General features: G+C 55.3%; 1 protein-coding gene across 2 annotated transcripts; it reads right to left on the bottom strand.

Moving 5' to 3' along the window:
* Positions 1–8,184: 8,184 nt before the first annotated feature.
* Positions 8,185–22,061, bottom strand: CCR6 (C-C motif chemokine receptor 6). Of its 2 annotated transcripts, XM_081296497.1 has the most exons (4): positions 21,791–22,061; positions 14,698–14,786; positions 10,448–10,564; positions 8,185–10,371 (listed from the first exon to the last, which is right to left on the bottom strand). In XM_081296497.1, exons 3-4 carry the CDS (start codon positions 10,454–10,456, stop codon positions 9,277–9,279), a joined length of 1,104 nt encoding a protein of 367 aa, XP_081152623.1. In that variant the 5' UTR covers positions 10,457–10,564; positions 14,698–14,786; positions 21,791–22,061; the 3' UTR covers positions 8,185–9,276. The 2 variants fall into 2 exon arrangements, with proteins under 2 accessions (XP_081152623.1, XP_081152624.1); XM_081296498.1 differs by lacking the exon at positions 14,698–14,786.
* Between the last annotated feature and the right edge of the window lie 281 nt (positions 22,062–22,342).

Genomic DNA, 22,342 nt, shown 5'->3' with positions numbered 1-22,342 from the left:
CTACCAGCTGGCTCCCCAGCCCCTGGGCACCTCCCAGTGGCCTCTCCAGGACACTTCTGCTTCCCCTCCCCGGCCAGTGGCCCTCAGTGCCTGGAAACCTTGTGCATGCTGCTCCCTGCTGCTGCCACCATGCAGACAAGAACGTGGGGACAGCACTGGAGCAGCACAAAGGTTTCCTGCAGAGCCTTATGGGAGGCGTCAGAAGGAATTGTCAAGGACAGACTCAGGGCAAGCCAGAAGGGGGCAGGGGCCTGAGATCCTCTGGGAGCGCTGCTTGTTGTCCCCATGGAAAGGACTTTTGAAAAGATTCTGCCGGAAAGCTCTTCTTAAAGGCCGCCAAAGGCCAGCTCCTCCATGCCACCCAGAAGAAAGATGAGTGACGCGAAGAAGAGTAAAGTGCTGGTAAGCAGAGAAGGACCCACAGCAAGGCCCTGGATTTCTCGAGAACTGAAAGGAGGCGACGAGCCCTGGCATGAGGGGGCCAGGCGTGCTAGAGCTGAAGTCCCGGCTCCTCCAGGTACGGGGGGCCTGATGACCACAACCACTCTGTGTCCACGTCTGCGGTGATGCTCCTGTGCCCAGGTGGGTCCTGTAAAGACAGCATTTCGAACACAGGGGCCTCCCCTAGGGGAAAGGCTGGTGAGGCACCAGCTTTGGACGTGTTTAGGAAGCACGAGTTTCTGTCCCTCCGTCATCAGACTCACTGTGCCACCTCGTAAGGAGTGAGAAACTAACACGACTACAAATAAGGGGAGTTGAGATTATTTTGGGGGAATTTTCTAAATGAAAAAACTTATAAATGCAAGAAATGCTAACCCCAAACTGCAACATTATATACTTTATTCAACAAGTAACATGAGACCCTGTCGGGTTTCTGTCTTTTTTTTTTTTAAGATAGAGTGAAAGAGAGAGAGGGAGAGAGAGAATTTTAATATTTATTTTTTAGTTTTTGGCGGACACAACATCTTTGTTTGTATGTGGTGCTGAGGATCGAACCCGGGCCTCATGCATGCCAGGCGAGCGCACTACCGCTTGAGCCACATCCCCAGCCCCGGGTTTCTGTCTTAATGTCCTAGTGGAGACGGCAGCATGAATGTCGGGCTTCGTCTCCCAAGTTAATCCCACTGGACACAGCACAGGAGGGACCACGGGGAGGCTGCACCCCTCCAGCGCCTCAGGAGGGTAACAACTTCCGCCGCCCCTTGCTGTCTTGCTTCTTGGTGGCCTGAGAGCGATGGGGTGGGCGGGCAGAACTTCGAGGCTTGCCTTGGTCACTGTGTCTCCGTGTGGCTCACCTCCGGCCTCTGGCCTGGCACAGGGCCCAGGTTCTGCGAATGCTGTGACCCCGCCGTGTGTGGACCGGCTCTGCTCAGCAGCAGGACCAGCTCGGTGTGCGCTGCTCTGGATCCAGGCTGGCACGTTGCTATCAAAATGGAACTTACCAAGAGAAAGCAGGTTTCCTCTGGAGCCCAGGCAGGACCTAGAGAGCCCAGGCTGCTTTCATATCTGGATATTTATATCGCACTTTTTTTTTTACATATAATTTATTTATTTTTTTTTATTGGTTGTTCAAAACATTACAAAGCTCTTGACATATCATATTTCATACATTTGATTCAAGTGGGTTACTTTTAACACAGGAAATCCGCAGCCAGCCCTTGCCACAGCCATGCCCACGCAGCCCATGCACGAAACGTGCCAGGGTTCTGGGGTGCTTTTGCCTTTAATGCTAAAGTGCATTAAAGATCTGCCTAATGAGGTGACTGTGCTTGAAGCTCCTGAATGCTGGCAGAGAGACCCGTTGGGCCTGTCAGGAGGCGGGGTGGGGACACGTTGGACACTCTTCTGGGAGAAGGATACCTCAGGCGGCAGGCAGACCCTGGTTCCCCAAGCCACCTCAGGGGCTGGAAAGCTGCCTCCGTGGAGGAAAGCCCGACCTTCAGCCTCCCTCTCCTCACTCCGACTGAAATCCGACGTGGTCCTATGTCCTTTTGTAAAGACGGTGCCATTTTATTCTTCTGCCCCCTCCATTTAAAGTCATTACAGTGTTTATTTTATTCCAAAACTTCTCGGGTTTTGTTTGTTTGTTTGTTTGTTTCAAACACCAGAATCCCACAATTTAAAGAATTGGCTGCTTGGGAAAGTGTGGTTATTTCTTTTGCCAATACCAAGTAGGGGTGGGAGGCCATGCTAAAAATGGAAGGGCACAAGCTAGGCACAGTGGCACATGCCTGTAATCCCATGGCTGGGGAAGCTGAGGCAGGAGGACCGTGAGATCAAAGCCAGCCTCAGCAAAAGCTGGATTAAGCAACTCAGTGAGATCTGTCTCTAAATAAAATACAAAATAGGGCTGGGGATGTGGCTCAGTGGCTGAGTGCCCCTGAGTTCAATCCCAGGCACACACACACAAAAAAAAAAAAAAAAAAAAAGAAAAAGAAAAGGGAACAAAGAATAAAAATGAAGGAGGCAGAATTTCCTGGAAACCTTGGTGACTCACAATTAAACCACCTGGCAGCTGGTTCATTAGCAGACAGGCAGACATGGGGCACCTCTGTCCTTCATGAGGGGGGACACTGCACCATCCAACCTGGCTGGAGGCCCGGGCACTGATGGCAAGGGTTGGACCCTCCGCTCAGCCCACCCACTACCAATAAAGACCTGAGCGGGCTGGCCAGTGGTGGCCCCGGTGGCCCCTGTCACCATGGCAGAGGAGCCTGGTGCGGCTGGAGGCTGCCATGTTTTTGCCTTGGTGTTGAGATGTGGGTGGGGCCTGCATTTCCCCAGGTGAGGAGCAGGAAGCCCCACCTGAGACCTGAAGGTGGGATCTGTGCATCTCCTAGGGGCTCCTAGGCAACTTGTGTGCCAAGCACTGCACTCAGGCAGATGCCAGCCCAAGGCCTCTGCCCTCTCCACACTCTGTGTCTAAAACAAACCCCGGCTTCAGAGTCACCACTGACATCACCAGTCGCCAGAACAGAGGGGATTGCGGTGCCGCTCCGGTGGGACTGAATGTTTGGGGGAGGGAAGAAGACTGAAGCAAGATGGTATGTTGGGTGGGTCTCTAGGAGCTGGGCATGCAGCACTGAGAAGATGGGCCCCACCGCAGAGCCACACTTTAGGACCTGAGGTCCTGCAAATATGGAGATCAGAGGAATCCTAAGCACAGCCCGAACCAAGGAGCCAAGACAGCAGAGCAGGGTCGCACTTGGGTGGAGTGGCAGGGCCCTGAGAGCTGGCCTTCCTGAGCCTTGCAGGATAAGCAGGTGTGACAGGTGCCACAGAGCACGGAGCATCAGCAGAGCTCAGCGGTCCCCAGGCAGGGAAGACACACCTTCAGGCAGAAGGGAGGCAGAGCTTGCGGTGGGGCCTTTGGGGGAGGGACCACGGAGGCCACGCGGCCCAGGCTGGGGGAGCCTGAGGAAGCCCACACTTGGTAGGCGAGTGCTGTCCTCAGCCAGGGGGTCCTGCAGTCCAGGGACGAGGGGCTGGCTTAGGGAGGGCACACAGGGAGAGGAGAAATCCAGCATGGAGTTGGAGCAGCTGTGCAGTCAGGGGTCTTGGGGAGAGAGAGGTGGGCCCACCAGGCGGAGGCCAGGGCTCCCCACGGGCAAGGCCACCACTTGCAGGAGTTCCTGAGCTGCCTCCTTTGGTTCCAGTCCCACAGAGGACATGATGACCTTCACAAGGACAGTTGAGTGGGACGGCAGGGCAGGGCCGCATCAGGTTCCAGAGTGGACAGGAGCACCAGCCCCTGCTGGAGGAGACCAGCCAAGAGGGGCTGGAGAGGGAGAAGGCGCAGAGGGGAGAGGTGGAGTTTGTTGTGCTTTTAAGTTTAAAGCAATGATGATTTATTACAAAACAAGACCAATGCTTTTCTACATCTGGACACTGGGCACTGGGGCAAGGGTGTAACACCTGCACGGAGGAGGGAGAGATGACCAGATGGCACCTGAGCCCAAGCAAGGGGGCCTGGCCTGGGTGGCTGTCTATCAGGGACCCCAGCTGTGACAAGCACAGACACAGGGGTCCAGATGGGTCATGGAAGGTGGCAGCGGTGCTCACATGTCCTCAGTGAACGGGCAGCCCGGGTTGGCGGTCACACGTGAGGGGGGAGGGGCGGGGGAGGAGCCAGTGGAAGGGGAGGGCAGAGCTGGGTGAGCAGCTGGGTACGGAGGAGGACGCCAGGCACTGGGTGATGGCACCCTGTGCCACGCGGAGTGCAGGCGGGTTGGGAGCTGGATCACGCAGGAGCGCCAGGGCACGGCTGGGGTGGGAGTTCAGACTCAGCCAGTTGCGTTCCCAGCAGCAGGCTCCCAAGGTGGCCCTGCAGCCCCGCCTTCCACCCACAGGTAAAGCAAAGACCAGAGCCACAGCAGGGAGCTTCCCTGGGACTCAGGTGTCTTTGGCCAGGGCTGGACACGGGGAGCATTGTGCTTCCAGAAGGTGGGACAAAGTCTGCACATGCACAGGAAAAGGGTCTGTCTGGTGGGCAGCTGTCCACCACCAATATCAGAGGCTCTGGCTGATGGGGTGACCAATGAGAGAGGGAAGGGGGCTCAGAAAGCTGGAGCAATGCTGTTCCCACGTGGTGGCCTGGAGTCCCTGACTCCCAGCCACGTCACCTCTGCCATGCTCTCCGAGGGCAAAGGAAGAGGCCAAAAGCCAGGCCATGGGGGCCAGTGAACAGTGGCTCCAGGCAGGTGCCCTTGGCCCAGGCTCTTGATGTGACAGTCCTGGAGCAGAGCTTTCCTAAAGGCAGGCTGGCCCTCTGGCCTGTGCTGGAAGCCCCTGTGCTCTTCCCACGGCTCCACGGGACCCGGCAGGAAGGATGGTCACTCGCTCACCCATGTGCCACACCTAGCCCTGGGCGTCCCCACAACACAATCCTCCTGCCTCAGCAGAGGAAAACAGATTCAGATGCACCCGATTCTGGAAGTGAAGATGCTGGTATGAAATTTCCTTACATTTTTACTAAATTTTAGAATTTCATCTTCATTAACTGCTGAGTGGAGATTACATATAAATAACTTTCTCTTAATTAGTTACAAGACCTCTAAAATTATCCCATAATATATATCATAAAATATACAGCTTCTCTATTCCTAAATCTCACTTTCTATCATTTATCTTCATATGTACACATATACATATGGTGTGGCTGAAGCAAATACCTTAGAACCAAATAACAGCATTAACAGTAAGTATATCTACGTGGCAATTTCCTAGTATATGAGTATTGTCAGTTATTTAAAATTAGTAATCTTTCTAAAGAATTTAGACCATTGTTTAGAGAATGCAGTGTAAGATTCTATTAATTTTATATATCTGCTTTACTAAATAAACTTTTAAATTTCCCCATTGAAACGCACAACAAGATTGTTCTCTGAACCCTGGAGCCCGTGGGCTCAGCAAGCCCAGCGCTGGACGGCCGGAGGGCAGCTCCCACCACTAGAGGGCAGTCACGCCCCAGGCGGGGCAGATGTGGCCAGGCGCCTCCAGAGGCTGGGAACCACCCCAGCTGAGACCTCATCCGCCAGCCTGGAAAAGGGGCCAGCTCACTGTAGAGCCTGCATGTCAGGAAGGCACCCGAAATGTCATCTTCCATCCAGGAGTCCAGCCATCCGCACCCGGTGGCAGGGAACAGGCTTGTAATAAAAGTGAGCACTGGTTGGAGCTGGCAGGGAGCCTGGGAGGAGGGAGCCTGCTGAGCCACCACCCTCCAGGGCCCTTCTTCACCTCCAAGGCCAGCTTCCCCTCCCTTCGAAGTGAGCAGCAGAGTATTTTCTCAATGTCTCTCCCTCACACAGGAACCACCCACAGATGAATGGATAAAGAAAATACTACGGCAGCATACACAATGGAGGTTACTTAGCCATAGAGAGGAAGGAAGTCCTGTCATCCATTTGCAACAAATGGATAAAGAACATGAGGTTAAGCAAAGTAAGTGAGACACCGAATTAGAAGTTCCCAGCTGGGCTCGGTGGCTGGCGCATGCCTATAATCCCAGCGGCTCCAGAGGCTGAGGCAGGAGGATTGCGAGTTCAAAGCCAACCTCTGAAACTTGGTGAGGGATTTAGCGACTCAGTGAGACCCTGTTTTTAAATAAAATACAAAATAGGGCTGGGTGTACTTTAGTGGTTGAGTCCTCTGAGTTCAATCCCCAGTACCCCGCCCCCCACAAAAAGTATCCCATGTTTAAAAAAAAAAAACACAACAAAATCTGAAAGAAAAGAGGAAGTACTGGGGAAAGGGAGGGGTAGAAGACAGGTGGGCATGATCAAGAAGCAATAAGGTGTGTGTGGAAATGTCACAGTGAACCCACTGATCTGTGCAATCAACACCTGCCAACACACTTTTAAAAGGAAAAGAGACGCCCTTTCCTTAGCAATCTGCCTTCCTGCCTTGCCCTTCCCCAGACGACCTCCCACATGAGGACTCTGCCCTGCTCGGGGCCATAACAACTCTGAATCATTTACATGCAGTAAAAATCAAAAATCACACTAACAAGGAAAAGGGGAGAGTTTCTGAGACCAGCTGACACACTTCCCAGACGGTCTCCCACCTGGCTCCGATCACATGACTGACCTAAGGCCAGTAGTCTGGGGCGGAATGAGTTCCCCAACTTCCAGGTTTTGCCCTGAAAAAAATGAACAGGCCACCTGCTTCCCCTTCCTCTCTTTCTGTTGGCTGGAATGAAAATGGGACAGAGGGGCCGTGGGACGGCCTGCAGGAGCAGTAGCACTTGGCTGGTCATCTTGGATCGTCTGGGGGACTACCTGATGCCCAAGGGGTTGGAGAGACACAGGCCCTGCCTTTGGTGCTGCCATGGTCCACCTCAGAGAGCACCGGGGAGTCTGGGACGAGCAATGCACTCAGGGAGAGGCGCACGCTGGACCCTGACATGGGGATACACGGCAGCAGGCCGCGCAGGGCCCAGCAGAGCCACCCGGCAGGCGCACCCGTCTCCACGGTCCGTGGCCCCTCATTCCTCAGCCTGAGCACCGACAGTGAGCACCGAGCTTCTCCCAGAAGCAAGGAACGTGGAGCTCCTCAGAGCCACTCTCCACGTGGGTCCCGAGGAATCACAGTGTCTCAGGTGGAGACACCCTGAACCCCCCTGTGGGTACCGCAGGGTGGTGGGCAGGGGCCGGGCACCCACAGACACCCCCTCAACTGCTTTCTGCTGCCACAGCGGAGGCCACCTTCCTCGTCACCAAGAGAAGAGGGACGTCTCTGCACTGAACATGGAAGTAACCCAGGATTGGGGCAAGCCCTACTCCCCTACGGGCACCCATGGGAGAACCGGAGGGAGGAGAGGGGACACGGGAAGGAGAGGCCGGGTAGGGTCAGGGGAGGAGGCTGCCCTGGGAGTCCTGAGAAGTGCTGGGTGGCTGTGGTCTCCCAGGACCACAACTGTCCTTTGTCACCTTTCTGTAGGAGCATGCATCCGAGAAACTGAAGTGGGAAAGAATATTTGGAATATCAGGGAGGAAGAAGCCACCTAGGAAGGAAGTCTCAGGTGTTTGAAATGAGGCAAGTCGAATGGTGCGGGCTGAATCCTGGCCCCCTTTCTTACGTTGGTAGCCGAGCCCCAGGATCTCACAGAGGGACTCTGTGTGGAGACAGGGCCTTAAGAACGTGAGCTATGTGGCCTCGGGTGGGTCTCACGCAGGGACCACCTGCCTGGTCTTATGCCAGAACAGCAGGAAAACACCGCCACCTGGCAGCGCCCTTTAGGAGCAGGCATGGGGCTGACCTGCTCAGGGGTGTCGCTCGAGACTCGCCTTCATCCATCTGAAAACGGGAACCACCCGGAAGAGCACATGTCCAGCCACACTGGACAAATGAGACATCTCTGGACCCATCGTCCACCACCAGGCTTGTCTTTGCAGACTGTATCAGCACACTGTTGGTGACTTTGAAGGACATGGTGGCCCTGAATACCTCACTCTCTGGGCAGAGGGTTCCTTGGGCTGAACACAGAAGCTGAAAGAAGTCCTACTTCACTAAAGCAGCTTTATTTTGCAAAGCCAAAAAGACAACTGAAATACAGACTTTGATGAATCTTAAGGCAGTATTTTACATTTTATAGAGAGACACAGTTAAAGCTTATAAGAACCGCATACCATCTCAGACACTGGGTGTGTCAGAAGTAAACATGTCAGGATTTTTGCAGTTCATGTCAGTACTTTTCTCATATGTGTTTGTATTTTTGGAATTCAGTTGATATTTTTCCACTTATGTTTACATAGCAATATAAAAAGTAGTTCTATGTGCTCTCCACACAATGAAAGAGAGTTGTTAAAGTCCGATTCCAAGCTAACCTCAGAATCTGGGTGAAGCTACTTTAAAGAAGTCAGTCTCCGGGGCCAACACACTTCTAACTATACACTAAGTAAATCAAAGCTCTTCATCACCCAATCCTTGACCACACGCCTTCTTCAATTCTATTAGGGAAACAGAAGAAAGTTTCTTTCTGCTTAAAAAAAAAAGTGTGCTATTCATAAAGTAGTTTAGAAATATCTAGCACTTCAAGCTGCCAAAATAAAATCCACTTTTATTACCATTTATCCAATGAATATTTTTTCTGCATGCTGCAAACTAAGGTAAGGCCTGGGACCCTTACAAGGAAAGTTTATCATAGAGAACAGCATCTAGGGGAGCAAGAGTGAGCTGACGTGCTCCTGCCTGTGACACTGTGACCCAGTGACGGTCACACTGGCACCTACTCAGCCTCCGTCTTTCCCCACGGCTGTTCCAGTTTATGAACACTTGGGTCTGTCTTTCTTCCACCTTTTGACCCCTGGCATTTCCTGAGTGATTCAGAGGGAAATGGAATGTTTGCTACTGACAATTAGCAACAGAGAGCATCTGGGTAAGGAAATGTTCAGCGTCCACCTGACACGGGTTGCAGGGGCTCTGCTGGCTTCTTCAAACTCTTGGTCCTCTGTGCCACAACAGGAGGGACTGGGATCCACGGCCGCTCCAGGAGAGTCTCTGAAAACCTTCATATTTGCAGACAAGTCACTTCCACGTTTCCAAGGCTTGTTTGGTGGAACCCCAGCCTGTGAGACCCGGAGCCGCCGGCCTTCCTTATCAAGCACTTGGGGAAAGCTGCTGCAGAGTCCCCCGCCCAGGCAGAGGGGAGGGCTGGGGGCACAGGGACAGGGCCAGGAGCGCGGAGCCCGGCCCTGCCTGATTCGGGTTAGATCGCTCACCTCCGTGCTTTGGGCCGTGGATCTCTTTCTTCGCATCTCTCGGTGAGTTCGCCACGGGTCACATGGTGAAGGAGGACCCGTTGTCGTCCGCGGTCTCGCTGGTCTGCCGGGAAGCGAAGGTCTCGGAGTACATCCGGGCGCAGGAGGAGCCTGCAGCCTTCGGCCTCCTCACACACCACATGTCCTTCATGATCTTCAGGAAGTAGTTCCTGAACTTCTGGCCCACAAACGCGTACAGCACCGGGTTGAGGCAGCAGTGCAGGAAGGCCAGCACCTCCGTGACATTGTTGGCATAGCCCATGACCTTCTGGCCATGGCAAGTCCGGCCTGACCTGCCCATCTGGGCAGCGGTCACAAGGAGTACCATGTTATGGGGGACCTGGCAAGCCAGGAAGACCAGGACCACGGCGATGATGACGCGGATGGCCCTGTGCCGCTTCGAGTTCTGACCCTGCACCAAGGTCCTGGCGATGAGCAGGTAGCAGGGCACCATGAACACCAGGGGGACCAAGAAGCCGAACAGCAGCTGGAGCCCCAGCACCAGCAGCTTCCACGTGAGCGGCTCCGAGACCGCCTGGTACCTGGGCTCACAGACGTCCCTGCCCTGCATGCTGTACTTCTGATTGAAGGTGAAGGTCGAGCTGGAGATGATGAGCGACACTACCCACACAGCCAAGCAGATGATATTACTGTGCGCCAGCGTCCTGGAGCGGAGCCGGAAGGACTTGGTCGCCTGGACGATGGCGATGTACCGGTCCAGGCTGATGCAGGCCAGGAGCAGCATCCCGCAGTTAAAGTTGACCGCGTAGATGCCTTTCATCAGTTTGCACACGGCATTACTGAACATCCACGTGTCAGTAGCATGAGTGATGGCCCAGAAGGGAAGAGTGAGGACAAAGAGAATGTCTGCGATGGCCATGTTCAGGAGATAGACGTCCGTCATGGACTTGGCCTTCTTATAAAAGGCAAAGGTGAGCACCACCAGAGTATTGCCCAGCAGGCCAAAGACGCAGATCAAGGAGTAAGCAACTGGAACGAAGACCCTGGAGAACTGCCGGACCTCCTGCAGGGAGCACAGCAAGGCTCCGGGGTCCTCCAGCAGCTCAGGGTACTCGTCGGTTGGGTAGTAACTGTCGGTGGAGTTCATCAGCTCCTGCCAAGTGAACAGAGACAGCCGTAGCACCAGTTCCAAAATCATGCCCCCTGCCCAAAATAAAACGGACTCTCACCTCTCCCATTGTGGTGGCCTTCTTGATTAAGACAGAAGACACAGGCCTGGTGTAGGAAGGGAAGTGGACGCTCAGCAGAGCCGGCTACCAGCAGGGCAACAGGAGGGCAGAGGTGAACTAGGGAGGCAAAAGGCACGGCAGGTACAGTGGGGTTCTGGAGCCAGCGGTCCAAGGGCAGCCCTCCCTCCCCTGGAACCCGGCCCGGCACGCTGTTGTACCTAACAGTGCCCACTCGGAGCCGGTCCCCAGGCTCCGCAGGGGGCCTCACAGCAAGTGCTGAATGCCTTCCGGGTGTGTGCAAGCAGCGTCAGGCAATACGTGAGGGAGTGGGGCTCACCACACATGGTTGGCCAGGGACTGTCATTTTCTGATCCTGATCTTAGGGCATTACCAAGAGTGATATCAGAAAAACCAGTTTGTGATCTACACAAAAATTTTCATGCAAAATTCAATATAATTTCATAGAAGGAGATTCTACTGAGCACAATCTCTAAAACTTGTGATTTATGGTTCCAGACTTCACTGTAGCTCAGTGACCATCACCCACGTGGGCCTTCAAGCGCTTCAGGAAGAATCTCTCGAGCTGTGAACGCCAGGTCGACCCGGAAGCACACTGGGAAGACACGGGCTGGGGAGACAGTGGGCAGGGACCCTCCCCCAGCAGACCTCTCAGCAGACGCCCCGCTTGACAAACGCTGTCTGCTGGGCTGACATGTCATCGTCAGACATTCAAGTGCAGGAAGGAAGAGGTGAGGTGGTGGAAGAGAAGGCTCTGGTCTGGTCCCTGGAGAACGGGCAGGCAAGAGCCCAACTCCATCTCGCATGCTCTTCTCTTTCCTGATGCATCAGCTGCCACTCACCACCCAGTAAGATCCATCACCCAACTGCCTCTCGCGTTGCCTGCTTTCCTTCCCCGCCTCTTTCTCCTGCGCCTGCCTGTGGTCCCCCCCTGCACCATGCCTTGCATGCGGTCGCTGGGATACCTAACCCTGGGGGATGGCAGGATGCCTGAGTGAGGTTCTGGGCTCAGTTCTAGACCTCAGTTCTCATGTGTGTTGGTGATACCTGGAGTCCTGCCTCAGGCCTGCGTCTGCTGCCCCTCAATCCTGCCCGATGGGGAGAGGGAGGCGTGGGGTCACTGCGAGTACGGAGCTCTGAGTACATGGAGCCCACAGGAGAAGCAGGGCATCCAGCCCCCCTGTTGCACAGGCATCTGAGGAGGGATTCCTGTCGGTGAGATTATCTGATTAAATGGCAGCCAGAGCACCACTGCAGTCTGCAGCTTCCACCCACAGTGGAGTACAGAGACCAACGCACCACGCTGCCACGCAACCAGAAAAACCCACAAAATGTCATCCGAGCCCTCAGCTATGAGCCAATAGGCATCACAAGGTTGTGGCCCCTGGAAGGGGGAGAGCTAGTGACATGGAAAATGACGTGAGCCCCACCAGTCCCACAGCAGAGTGGGAAGAGCCCCGAAGACAATGGCAGCCTTGCTAAGCGGAGAGGAAGGAGCTGCATGCAGAACACTCAGGCTGCGGCTGAGGCATTTCTGCAGGAGGAAGCTACTCCACAGGCACTGGACAAAGAGCTGCCAGAAGGGAGTGGGCAGACTTCATCCCCAGGAGGGACAGCTCCCCCCACCACTGGCCTGAGTGGCCACCCTCCTAACTCCGCGGGCACCGCACTGCACTCTCCAAAGGGTGCGCCCGTGGGGTGTGGAGCTAACGTAGTTCTGCCCTGAAGGTGCCCTGGGCAGGACAAAGCTTGTTCAGAGCTCCAAAGGACCCTCCAATCCAAAGAATAGCCACATTCTAGAACAAGCCCAAGATGATGTAGAAAAATTCAATGAAAACCAACCCTCAATAATGGAAATTCACATATCAGGCAACCAAACAGAAATTTCCAAACACATAAAGAAACAGGAAAACATGGCCCGTAATCTATGGGAGGAAACAGAAGAATGGCAGAGATGATAGAATCAGCAGAAAAAAAAATCTGAGCAGCCTAGGTGTAGTGTGCAAAGGAAAGTCCCTTAAAAAAGTACTAGCTGATGTCCACTTAGAAAAGGAAGGCCACCCAAGAAGACCTTCAGCTGGACAGCAGGCGTGTCAGCTGAGGGTCAGTCACAGTTGGCTCTGACCTGGGAGCAGAGCAGGTGGGACCCAGGGGTAAGTCTCCTTGAGAGAGAGGTGACTGAGAATGGCCAGTGGGAGGGCTGAGGGCCAGCTTCCACTGCCTGCCTCTGCCCCACCCAGGACAATGAGAGCCGGGGAGAGTACTTATCAGAATATGCTAAAATTTCAGCTTAAAAACAACCGTCAGTACGTGGGTTTAATTACAGGAACTAATGAAGTATTCTCTAAACACTGGGAAACATTTTGTTACAAGTTAACAGCTCTTTAAATCCAATCAGAGGGTTTTAAGGTTGGACTTCCTTTCATAAGTAGTGATGGCCCTCGGCCAAGGAGAAAAATGAAAGAAGTACTGCGCATGGGTGTGTGTACATGCGTATGTGTGCATGTTTATGACTGTGTGTGCAGGTGTATATGTGTGTATGTATGACCTCATGCATGGAAATGTATGAGTATGTATGTGTACAGATGTGTATGTATATGAAAAATATTCATGTATGTGAATACATGTGTGCATGCATGTGTGTATGTGTATACATGCACTGTGTATGCATGGGTGTCTATGTATGCAAGTGGGTTACCTAAATGTGTGTATGCATGTGTGTTCATGTTTGTATACGTGTTTGCAGGTATGTGTGCATGGATATATGCACAGCTGTTTTAATGTGTATACAGGTGTATAGGTATGTATGTGCAAACATGTGCATGCATGCATGGGTAGTTGTGTGTTCATGCATGTGTGTGCTTGTGTATGTGTAGGTGTGTGTGCACGGGTGTTTGTGTGTACAAGTGAATGTGTGCATGTGTGCATGCATGTATAGGTGCATGTATATATGGATGCACGTGTGTGTACTGTAAATTAGGGTCTAGCCCTATGCTGAATATTCAGATCACCACTTAACATCTATTACCTCTTTAACCTCATAAAAACTCCAGGGTGAACTGTACCCATGTTGCAGATGGGAAGCCTGCAATTCCTCTGAGACTGCCACAGTGGTGCTTTGCACCCCTTCCTCTTATCCCTGTCTGATTCACTGTCTCCACCAACTCTTAGTGAAGTGATAGAAGTAAAAATAATTTACTTACTTTAAAACTCCTTACTGATGTCAGAATTTTTTAACTACATGTTCCATAAATGAATGTTCTGGATTCACTTGGGTCACTTGTGAGCTCGTTGTTACACTTTTATAAACATCAGTGGGGCCGAAAGTCTGGGCCAGCTTCCTTCTGCTTTTGAATGGGGGTGGTTAAGAAAAAGCCAGAAGGTTTTTTCCAGTGATTTGTTTACCATTCAAGAATAGTTTTAACTTCAACTTTACGTTTTGCACTTTCTTCCTGGTGCTGGTCCCCACAATTTCTATTTCCTGTCCTCCTTGGGCTTTGGAGGTGGCCCTGAAGCCTTCACTGTCTTTATGCACTCTTCCCTGGTCAGAGGTGTTGACTCCATCACCACCATGATTGTGGCATCTGAGCTCTGCCTGCATCACACGGATGCTCCTGGAGACTCCAGTCCACCAGGTCCCTGGAAGAACTACCCTGTGAGCTCCTGCCAACCCAGCCTCGATCACCAAGGCTCCCACCCACTGTCTGGCATGGCCTGAGTCCCTCACTGCTCCCAAGACATCTTAGCTGAATGTCAGTGTCTCAACATCTTTTCTGTGTGCTTAGTTTAAAAAGTAATAGCATTTCTAGGAGTGAGGTTGTATCTGAATGTTGGAGCCCTTGCTTAGTGTGTGCAAGGCCCTGGGTGTAGTCCCCAGCACTGCAAACCAAGAAAAAGAAAAGAAAAAATGGCATATCTATGCAGATGAAGCCCTGTAGAGACCTCCCGCATGAAGAAGCAGTGCCCAAATCATCGCCCAAGCTCCAGTATGAGGCAGTCACAGTAGAATCAGCCACTGTACCCTTGGAAGAAGAGCAGGCTTCTGTAAAACACGCTCCTCTCTGAACACCATGGGACAGTGCCTTCAGGAAAGTGAAGTATCTCTGTAGGTGTAAGCTGTCACACCACACCCAGGAGGGAAATCACTGCTCTCCAAGGGGCCTGCTGTGGCTAGAGAGTCCAAGAAGCTGGGAAGGTTTTGAAGGATAGTAGGGGGATCTGGGCGTGCTCACCTCAGAAAGCGCTGAGATCCAGAGTGGGTGGCCTGGCTGCACTCCCTCAGGGACGGTCCAGGCCCAGCGCCCCCCGTGTGAGGACCATCCTGCCAACAGATGCAGTTTCCAATGCTCATTAAGAAAAGCACAGTGAGATACTAGAATCGCCGAGAGAAAACAGCTGAATGACCACTTCCTATTGAACAGCAACGCCTTCTGCCCAGATGCGAATGGTTAACCATGTACATCCCGAGGGTTTCAAGAGAATCACAGAACAGTCACATGACTTCTTAGAATCTAAGACAAACCATCAGTGTGGTGGGAGAGAGGGGGAGGCTGACTCTGGCCTATGGAAGAAGAGAGTCACTTGTGGTGATGAGCTTGCACTTGGTCTCCTGGGGACGAGGACACCTTGGCAGCTGCCTAGGAGGATGTGGAAATGTGTCGAGTGGCCAGGAGGCAGTGGGCTGGCTCTGGAGCCTACATGTGTCCTGCTCCACCCCAAGAGCCATCAACCACAGAAAGAACGCTGATGTCTTCCAGGCCACAGTTTCCCCTCTGTGGATCGAAGGCCAGTGTGGCCTCAGCGTGTGGAGGACAGGAGGTCAGAGCAGGTGAAGCCTGGGGCGGAGCTGGAGGAGAGCCATGCACACTGGCTGACTGCACCCTGGTTGGGGTGAACACAGGAGTCCCTAAGGCCGGCGAGGTAGGAGGTTGTCAGGTACCATCTTTAGAAATATCAGGGAAGCAGCGGATGGTGACCCACCCAGGAACTTGTTCTTAGTGGCAAACAGTTAAGAACATAGAGAAGGGACAGCAGAGTGGCACGTGGCTCACCCTGTGTGGCTGCAGCCTGTCTCGGGGAGTGCTGGAACTCCGCAGCCGACATCGGGGGGCAGAGCTGAGGGCTCGCCCTCGCTGCTCCAGCCAGCCAGCCTCGGCCACCACCAGGCTCCTGCCCTGCACCCTGACCCGTCCCTGAGGCTGAAGGCCACTGCAGCCATGGGTCAGCCCCCCACCGCTTCTCTTGGGGATCGCCTCACTGCAGGGGTTCCCCTGTCCAGCCGGCTCTGGTCTTTCCCTAGCTTCTTGCCAAAGACCACTGTCCCCTCCGCCCGCTGTTTGCCTGACACAGGAAAAGCCCTGCTGTGTTTGAGGGGGTTGTGTGCCGTGGCCAAGGGTCCTTCTGCAGTTGCCCTGTCCATCCACTTGAGTAAAGTCCCTCCTTCCCAAGTCCTGCTTCATTCTCTCTCTTCTGCGGGAGGACACTCACCTGCCCAGACCCTGGCCGCTGGTGAAGGGAGGCCTGGAACCTGCCCTTGGGACTCAGCCCTCCCCCTCCTCCTGTGGGCCCTGAGGCCTCAGCTTCTCGCTGGGGGTGAAGCCGTGGAAAAGACGGTCACCAAGAAGCCTGTGCACCTCGCAGCGGAAGAAGCAGGCCACATGGGCGCTCAGGGACGTGGGCGGCCCCAGGCCGTCTTTCCTACCCTGCCTCCTACCTTCCCCGGGAAGGGCCTGGGTCAGCCTGAAGGTGGGAAAGCAAGGCCCAGGAGTCGCCTGTCTGAGGATGGAAAGAGATCAAAGTAGGGACATCACTGAGGACCAAGACAGGACATTAGGCAGAAACCAGCCTGTTGAGGGAAGCAGGGGGGTGCCACGGGGAGGGGCTGCCGCAGCCGGGCCACCCAGAGACGGGGACGATGGGAAGGCCCCTCACCTCCTCCCACTGTGGTGGGGGGGGGCCCAGAGGACCTGGACTCTGCCAACCCTGCCTCCCAGCGCCACCTTCCTGGCCTCTGTGGGGCTCGGTGTGCTCTTTGCCGGCCCCCAGAAAGCACAGCTGCCCCTTGTTTCCCCCTGGGACTTGCCCACGTGGAAGGTCCTCTTGGATCCCGCTTAGCCCCCCTCACCTGTGAGGGGCTGAGCATGTGCACAGGCTCTGCGAGGACATGGAAAGCAAGAAACGCAGTCCACGGTTAGACACTGCACACAGACAGCCCTCAGTCTGAAAACCTGGCTGTCACCTGAGCAGCCCACTCAGACAGAGGACGGGATGGCTGGGGGATTCATGACAGCCATGGGGACAGCTCTAAGAGGCGTGTCGAGGCACTCTGGGGCCATGCCGGGCCTGGGCAGGGCTGAGCGGGTCGACTCCTGGGCTGCACCCGGGCAGCCCCATCCCGGGAAGGCCCTGGACAGCTGGGTGAACGCAGTCCTGGGCCATACAGAGAAGGTGAACGGTTCCCCTGGGGTAAGGAGAAGCTGCTCCTCAGGAGTCTGCTGGATGTGGGAATAAATCGATTGGAAATCTCCAGCAGCAAGTGTGTGAAGAAACAGCTCTTCTGTCAGTGGGCGCGCTCACTGTGTGTATCCTTAAGGGATGCCAAGGGCTTAGTGGATCTTCAACTTTGTGACAACTTCAAGAGATGGCTGATACCTGAGGAGTGTGTGACTGTCAGAGTGGACACCCAACCGTCCAGGGCCTGGCCCCTCACTGCCTGATGGCCCTGACCCACCACCTGCCACCCGCTGTTCGGACCAGGACGCGGCAGTTCAGTGTCTCTGAGCCAGAATGCAATCCTGGCAGCCTCCCGGCCCGTTGAACTGCATCGACGGGGCCATCCGCCCTCCGCAGGTCAGGCACGGCAGGCAACCTGGCTGAGAGTCCTTGCCAAGTTCCCAGCCACAGCCCGTGTGCGGCTGCCAGTGAGGGGAGGCACCCACAGCCCGGAGGAGCCTCAGAACCTCCCAGCCACCCTCTGGGATGCAGGAGGGACCCCAACTGAGAGCCCTGTCAACCCCCAACCAGCGAATCCTGCCACTGAGACCACAGTCGACTGCTGTTGGCAGCCTCCGGGCTGAGGGGGTCGGCCAACCCCAGCCCTCACCAGGCACTCAGCGCTTCTGAAGCAATGAAAAGGAGCTGGGAGGAAATCAAGGCAAAGCCAGACTGCTTTCTTTGTGTAAAACAGGTGCACACCCTCCCCAGGGGAGCCGGAGCCGGAGCCGGGGCCGGGGCTAGAGCCGGGCAGCAATAGGTGGGGAGTCAGTGGGAAGCAGCAGGCTGGGTGGGACCTGCCTCTTTCCTCCAGGTGGAAATCAGGGAAGACTGTTGGATAAGCCATGCCAGCGGATTCCCAGGAAGGAAGAAACCCGTTTTATAGAGTCACAGCCGGCTGACTCTCAGATTTGGAATCCATGGCCACTGAAATCTGCAGATCCTGTGTTCCCCGCACGGGGGCAGATCTGCGGGTGCTGACACCCTTCCTTGTCCTGCGCCCTTGGCGGCCAGGGGAACGGCTCCCACTGCGCCTGTTGCAAATGGAGTTGACACAAGATCACTGAGAACAGCACACATGACACATGCTTGAAATACGTCACCTCTTCTGCCCTCGCAGTCACTTACTCAGTAGGGAAGTCGAGGCCTGAACCCTCAGGGACACACACACTGACACACAGACACACACATTACACAGAGACACACACATGACACACACACACACTGACACACATCCACAGACACAGGCATACACAGACACACACACATTACACAGTAACACAGACACACACAGACATTACACACAGACACACACACAGACACACACATTACACAGAGACACACACATGACACACACCGACACACACACAAATAGACACACACATTACACAGACACAGGACACACAGACAGACATACCGACACACACACAGAGACATACATTGACACACACACACACTGACACACACACTGACACACACACATTACACACATAAGACACACACACATTACACACTAACACAGACACACACAAACACACACGCAGACACACACAGACACACACACATAGACACACACATTACACAGAGACACACACATGACACACACCGACACACACACACACAGAGACATACACTGACACACGCACATAGACACACACATTACACAGACACAGGACACACAGAGAGACATACCGACACACACACACAGAGACATACACTGACACACACACACTGACACACACACATTACACACATACAGACACACACACATTACACACTAACACAGACACACACAAACACACACACAGACACACACAGACACACACACACAGACACACACATTACACAGAGACACACACATGACACACACAGACACACACTGACACACACACATAGACACACACATGACACAGACACAGGACACACAGAGAGACATACCGACACACACACACAGAGACATACACTGACACACACACACGCAGACACACACACATTACACACATACAGACACACACATTACACACTAACACATACACACACATCACACACAGACACAAACACACACGCAGACACACACATTACACACAGACAAACACACACACACGGACACACACTGACACACACACATAGACACACACATTACACAGACACAGGACACACAGAGAGACATACCGACACACACACAGAGACATACACTGACACACACACACGCAGACACACACACATCACACACAGACACACACACACACACAGACACACACGTGTGTGAGTGCGGGCTTGCATGAGCAGTGAGGCCATGTGCCATGGACCTTCTGGGTTGTGTCTCACCCATGAGGTGCAGCTCTGAGGCAGCCTGGTGACAGGGGAAGGGCTGGAGCTGAGCTGGGAAGGTGACACAGTCCTGCCAGGGGCGGGGTCAGGAGGCAGACGGGACCAGGAGCACGGGCAAGGCGGGTGGCAGGGAGGAACCCAAGGCCAGCCGAGGGCAGGGGGAGGGCGGGCCGAGGAGCAGTGACTCTGCCACAGGCCCCTGGGGGTGGGCGCCGGCGGGAGGCCGGGCAGTGTGGTGGGAAGACAGCTGCTGGAGTGGGAGACGGCCCCGGCAGGGCAGAGGACAGCCTGGCGCTCAGCTGTCCCTACTGGAAACTTCGACAGGGGACACATGGGCTGGGGCTGGATGGTGCAGGGAACCTGGCCCCCCAGCCGGGGAGGACGCACCTCCTCTCCTGACCTTCCTGACAGCCATGGGGAGGGCCAGGAGCCTGGCAGATTCTCTTACCTCGTGTGCCTGAGAGGGTCAGTTGGTCTGGGAAAGACAGAACTGGCGGAGAGAAACTGCGGGCTACTGTGGAGGGGTTTCTGCAGAGGGCTTCGGGGGGTGCAGCAGGAAGGTGCTGCCGACTCGGCCGCCCGCTGCAGCATCTGACCCTCCTCTTTGTTCTGTGTGTTGCTGGGGATCGAGCCCAGGGCCCTGTGCATGCTGGGCAAGCACTTGACCACGGCCAGGGGCGGGGCTGGGAACGAGGTCCACACGTCCATGGTGGGTCCCGCTGGTCCCAGCTCCCATCTTACCACGAGCCTGATTGAACCAGGGCTTAGGTTCTCTATATGACTCAAAGAGCAGGTCAGGGAGCTTCTGAAACTCGAGTTGGCCACGTGAAAACAGTAGCCCCTTTGAAAAATTTTCTTTTAGGTCCTCGATTTAAACTTCTGACTCTGACCACAACATCCCACACAGAGCCTGGTTCTCACAAACTACAAATAAACGCAGACACTGACGAGCCTGCCCAGAGTTCCACCTGGAGCCAGGTGCTGGAAAGGCAGGGGGCGTTTCAGGGGTCGGACAGGAAGGTGCACCTCTACTTCTGTGTCCCTGGGCTCGCCACACGATCGGCGCTGAGGCCTGCGGGTCCAAAGTGTGGTTTCCAGAAAAGGACAGGACCACTGACACCCTGGCTGGGGGTGGCCTGTGTCTCCTAGGAGCGGCTCCTGGCCTGGGGCTCCCAACCCTGACACCCTGGCTGGGGGTGGCCTGTGTCTCCTGGGAGTGGCTCCTGGCCTGGGGCTCCCAACCCTGACACCCTGGCTGGGGGTGGCCTGGCCTGGGGCTCCCAACCCTGACACCCTGGCTGGGGGTGGCCTGTGTCTCCTGGGAGTGGCTCCTGGCCTGGGGCTCCCAACCTTGACACCCTGGCTGGGGGTGGCCTGGCCTGGGGCTCCCAATCCTGACACGCTGGCTGGGGGTGGCCTGTGTCTCCTGGGAGCTGCCCCTGGCCTGGTGCTCCCCACCACTGACACCCTGGCTGGGGGTGGCCTTGTGTCTCCTGGGAGCTGCCCCTGGCCTGGTGCTCAGAACCACAACTTCAGGGTCTGTTCCAAGAACAGGGAACATGCTCTTCTGCTTCAAGCCAGAGACCGGAAAGGGCAGGGGAGATGCTGAACTGCTGGGCGGGCCTCTGCTGAGAGGAGCGCTGTGGGAGGGGAGCAGTGGACGGAGGAGCTCTGGGCAGCTCTAGAGCCACCCCCAGAGGCCCTGGTTTCCTTCAGGTTTACCTTAAAAAGTCACATCGCCTGACTGCCAGGGCCCCGCTGACTGTCCAGAGCAGGGCTGGTTCACGCAGCGGGGGTGACAGAAGCCTCTTCATCTGTTCTGCCAAATCGAGACAGAGACAGCGAGGGGCGCACACGGCCGCGCATTCTCTGACTGCCCGGTGGGCTCAGAGCAGAGACTGAGGCAGAGCCCCTCTGAGCCAGCGCTCAGCAGTGGATATGGGCAGGGCTGCGGAAATCATTTCAGCCTCTCTTACAGATTCAGAAGACTAAAACCAACCAAAAGAGCAAAGGAAGCGACATATTGCCCGTTCATTTAGTCATACACACAGACAGAGATGTTGAGATTTACCAAATGTCAGCCTCCTGTCGGAAAGAAGCCGAGGGCCACCGTCCTTGGGTTGGGCCGTGCCCAGGTGGGGCTGGTGTGGGACAAACCCACAGGCGAGATGCACCCGAAGCCCCTCTGAGAGGCCTGCGGGATTGTGCCTGGCTCAGCCACCCACCGTCAGGGCCTTCCACTCCGCCCTGCCTGCTGGGAAAGGCTGAGTTACAGAGATGCTGCAGAAAGGAAAAGGGTGACGTGGGCCAGGTGACAACAGAGCCACAGCAGGCCCCACCCTACTCACAGCACTGCTGATGTGGCTCAGGATGGAAAGTGGCCTGGCTCACCCCGTGCCGGTGGGGACTGAAGCCTCAGCACAGCAGCCCACCTGACGGTGCCCCTGTGGACTGGGGTCCCTCTGCCCACGGGAAGGATGTAGGGACGAGCCTCTCACTCACCTCTGCCGGGGGTCAAGGCCTGGGTGGGGGCCGAGGCCACAGGGCTCACCCCTCCAGGCTGGACCACCCTGGGCAGGAAGGATCCAGAACACCTCCGCAAGTGCCCTGGTCACTCACGAAGCTGCACCTCCCCAGGCCACAGAGTCTCAGCGTTGGGGCAGCAAGGCAGTGAGGGAGCAGGGGCTGAGGCCCCCCATGACAGGGAGCCCCATCAGAGAAGGGCTGGGAGGAAATGCAGCCACCGCCCCAGAGGCCGCCCACACAGACCCAGATTCCCCGGCCGAGGGCTGGGGGTGGCCGCGCAGCCACTGGGCTGCTGGCTGCTAGAGTTCGCGGCGCGCCCAGCCACATTCAGGACTGCCAGGCTGGCCCCTGCCCTGGTCCAGGCTGGCCTTGTGTCCCCACCCTCTCGGCCCTGCTCACTGACCCAGACTTCATCCCTGGCTTGTTGTGTCAGCCTCTCCTTCCTCCTGCTCTCTTCCTGTGATCCTTTGTCTCTTTCCCACCGACCTACTCGACTTCCTGTCCCCAAACGAAACGTTGAAAAGCCAT

The sequence above is a fragment of the Spermophilus citellus genome, assembly GCF_964194105.1.
Source record: "Spermophilus citellus genome assembly, chromosome: 5".
NCBI classification, from domain to species: domain Eukaryota; kingdom Metazoa; phylum Chordata; class Mammalia; order Rodentia; family Sciuridae; genus Spermophilus; species Spermophilus citellus.
This window is presented reverse-complemented; position numbering and strand designations above follow the sequence as displayed.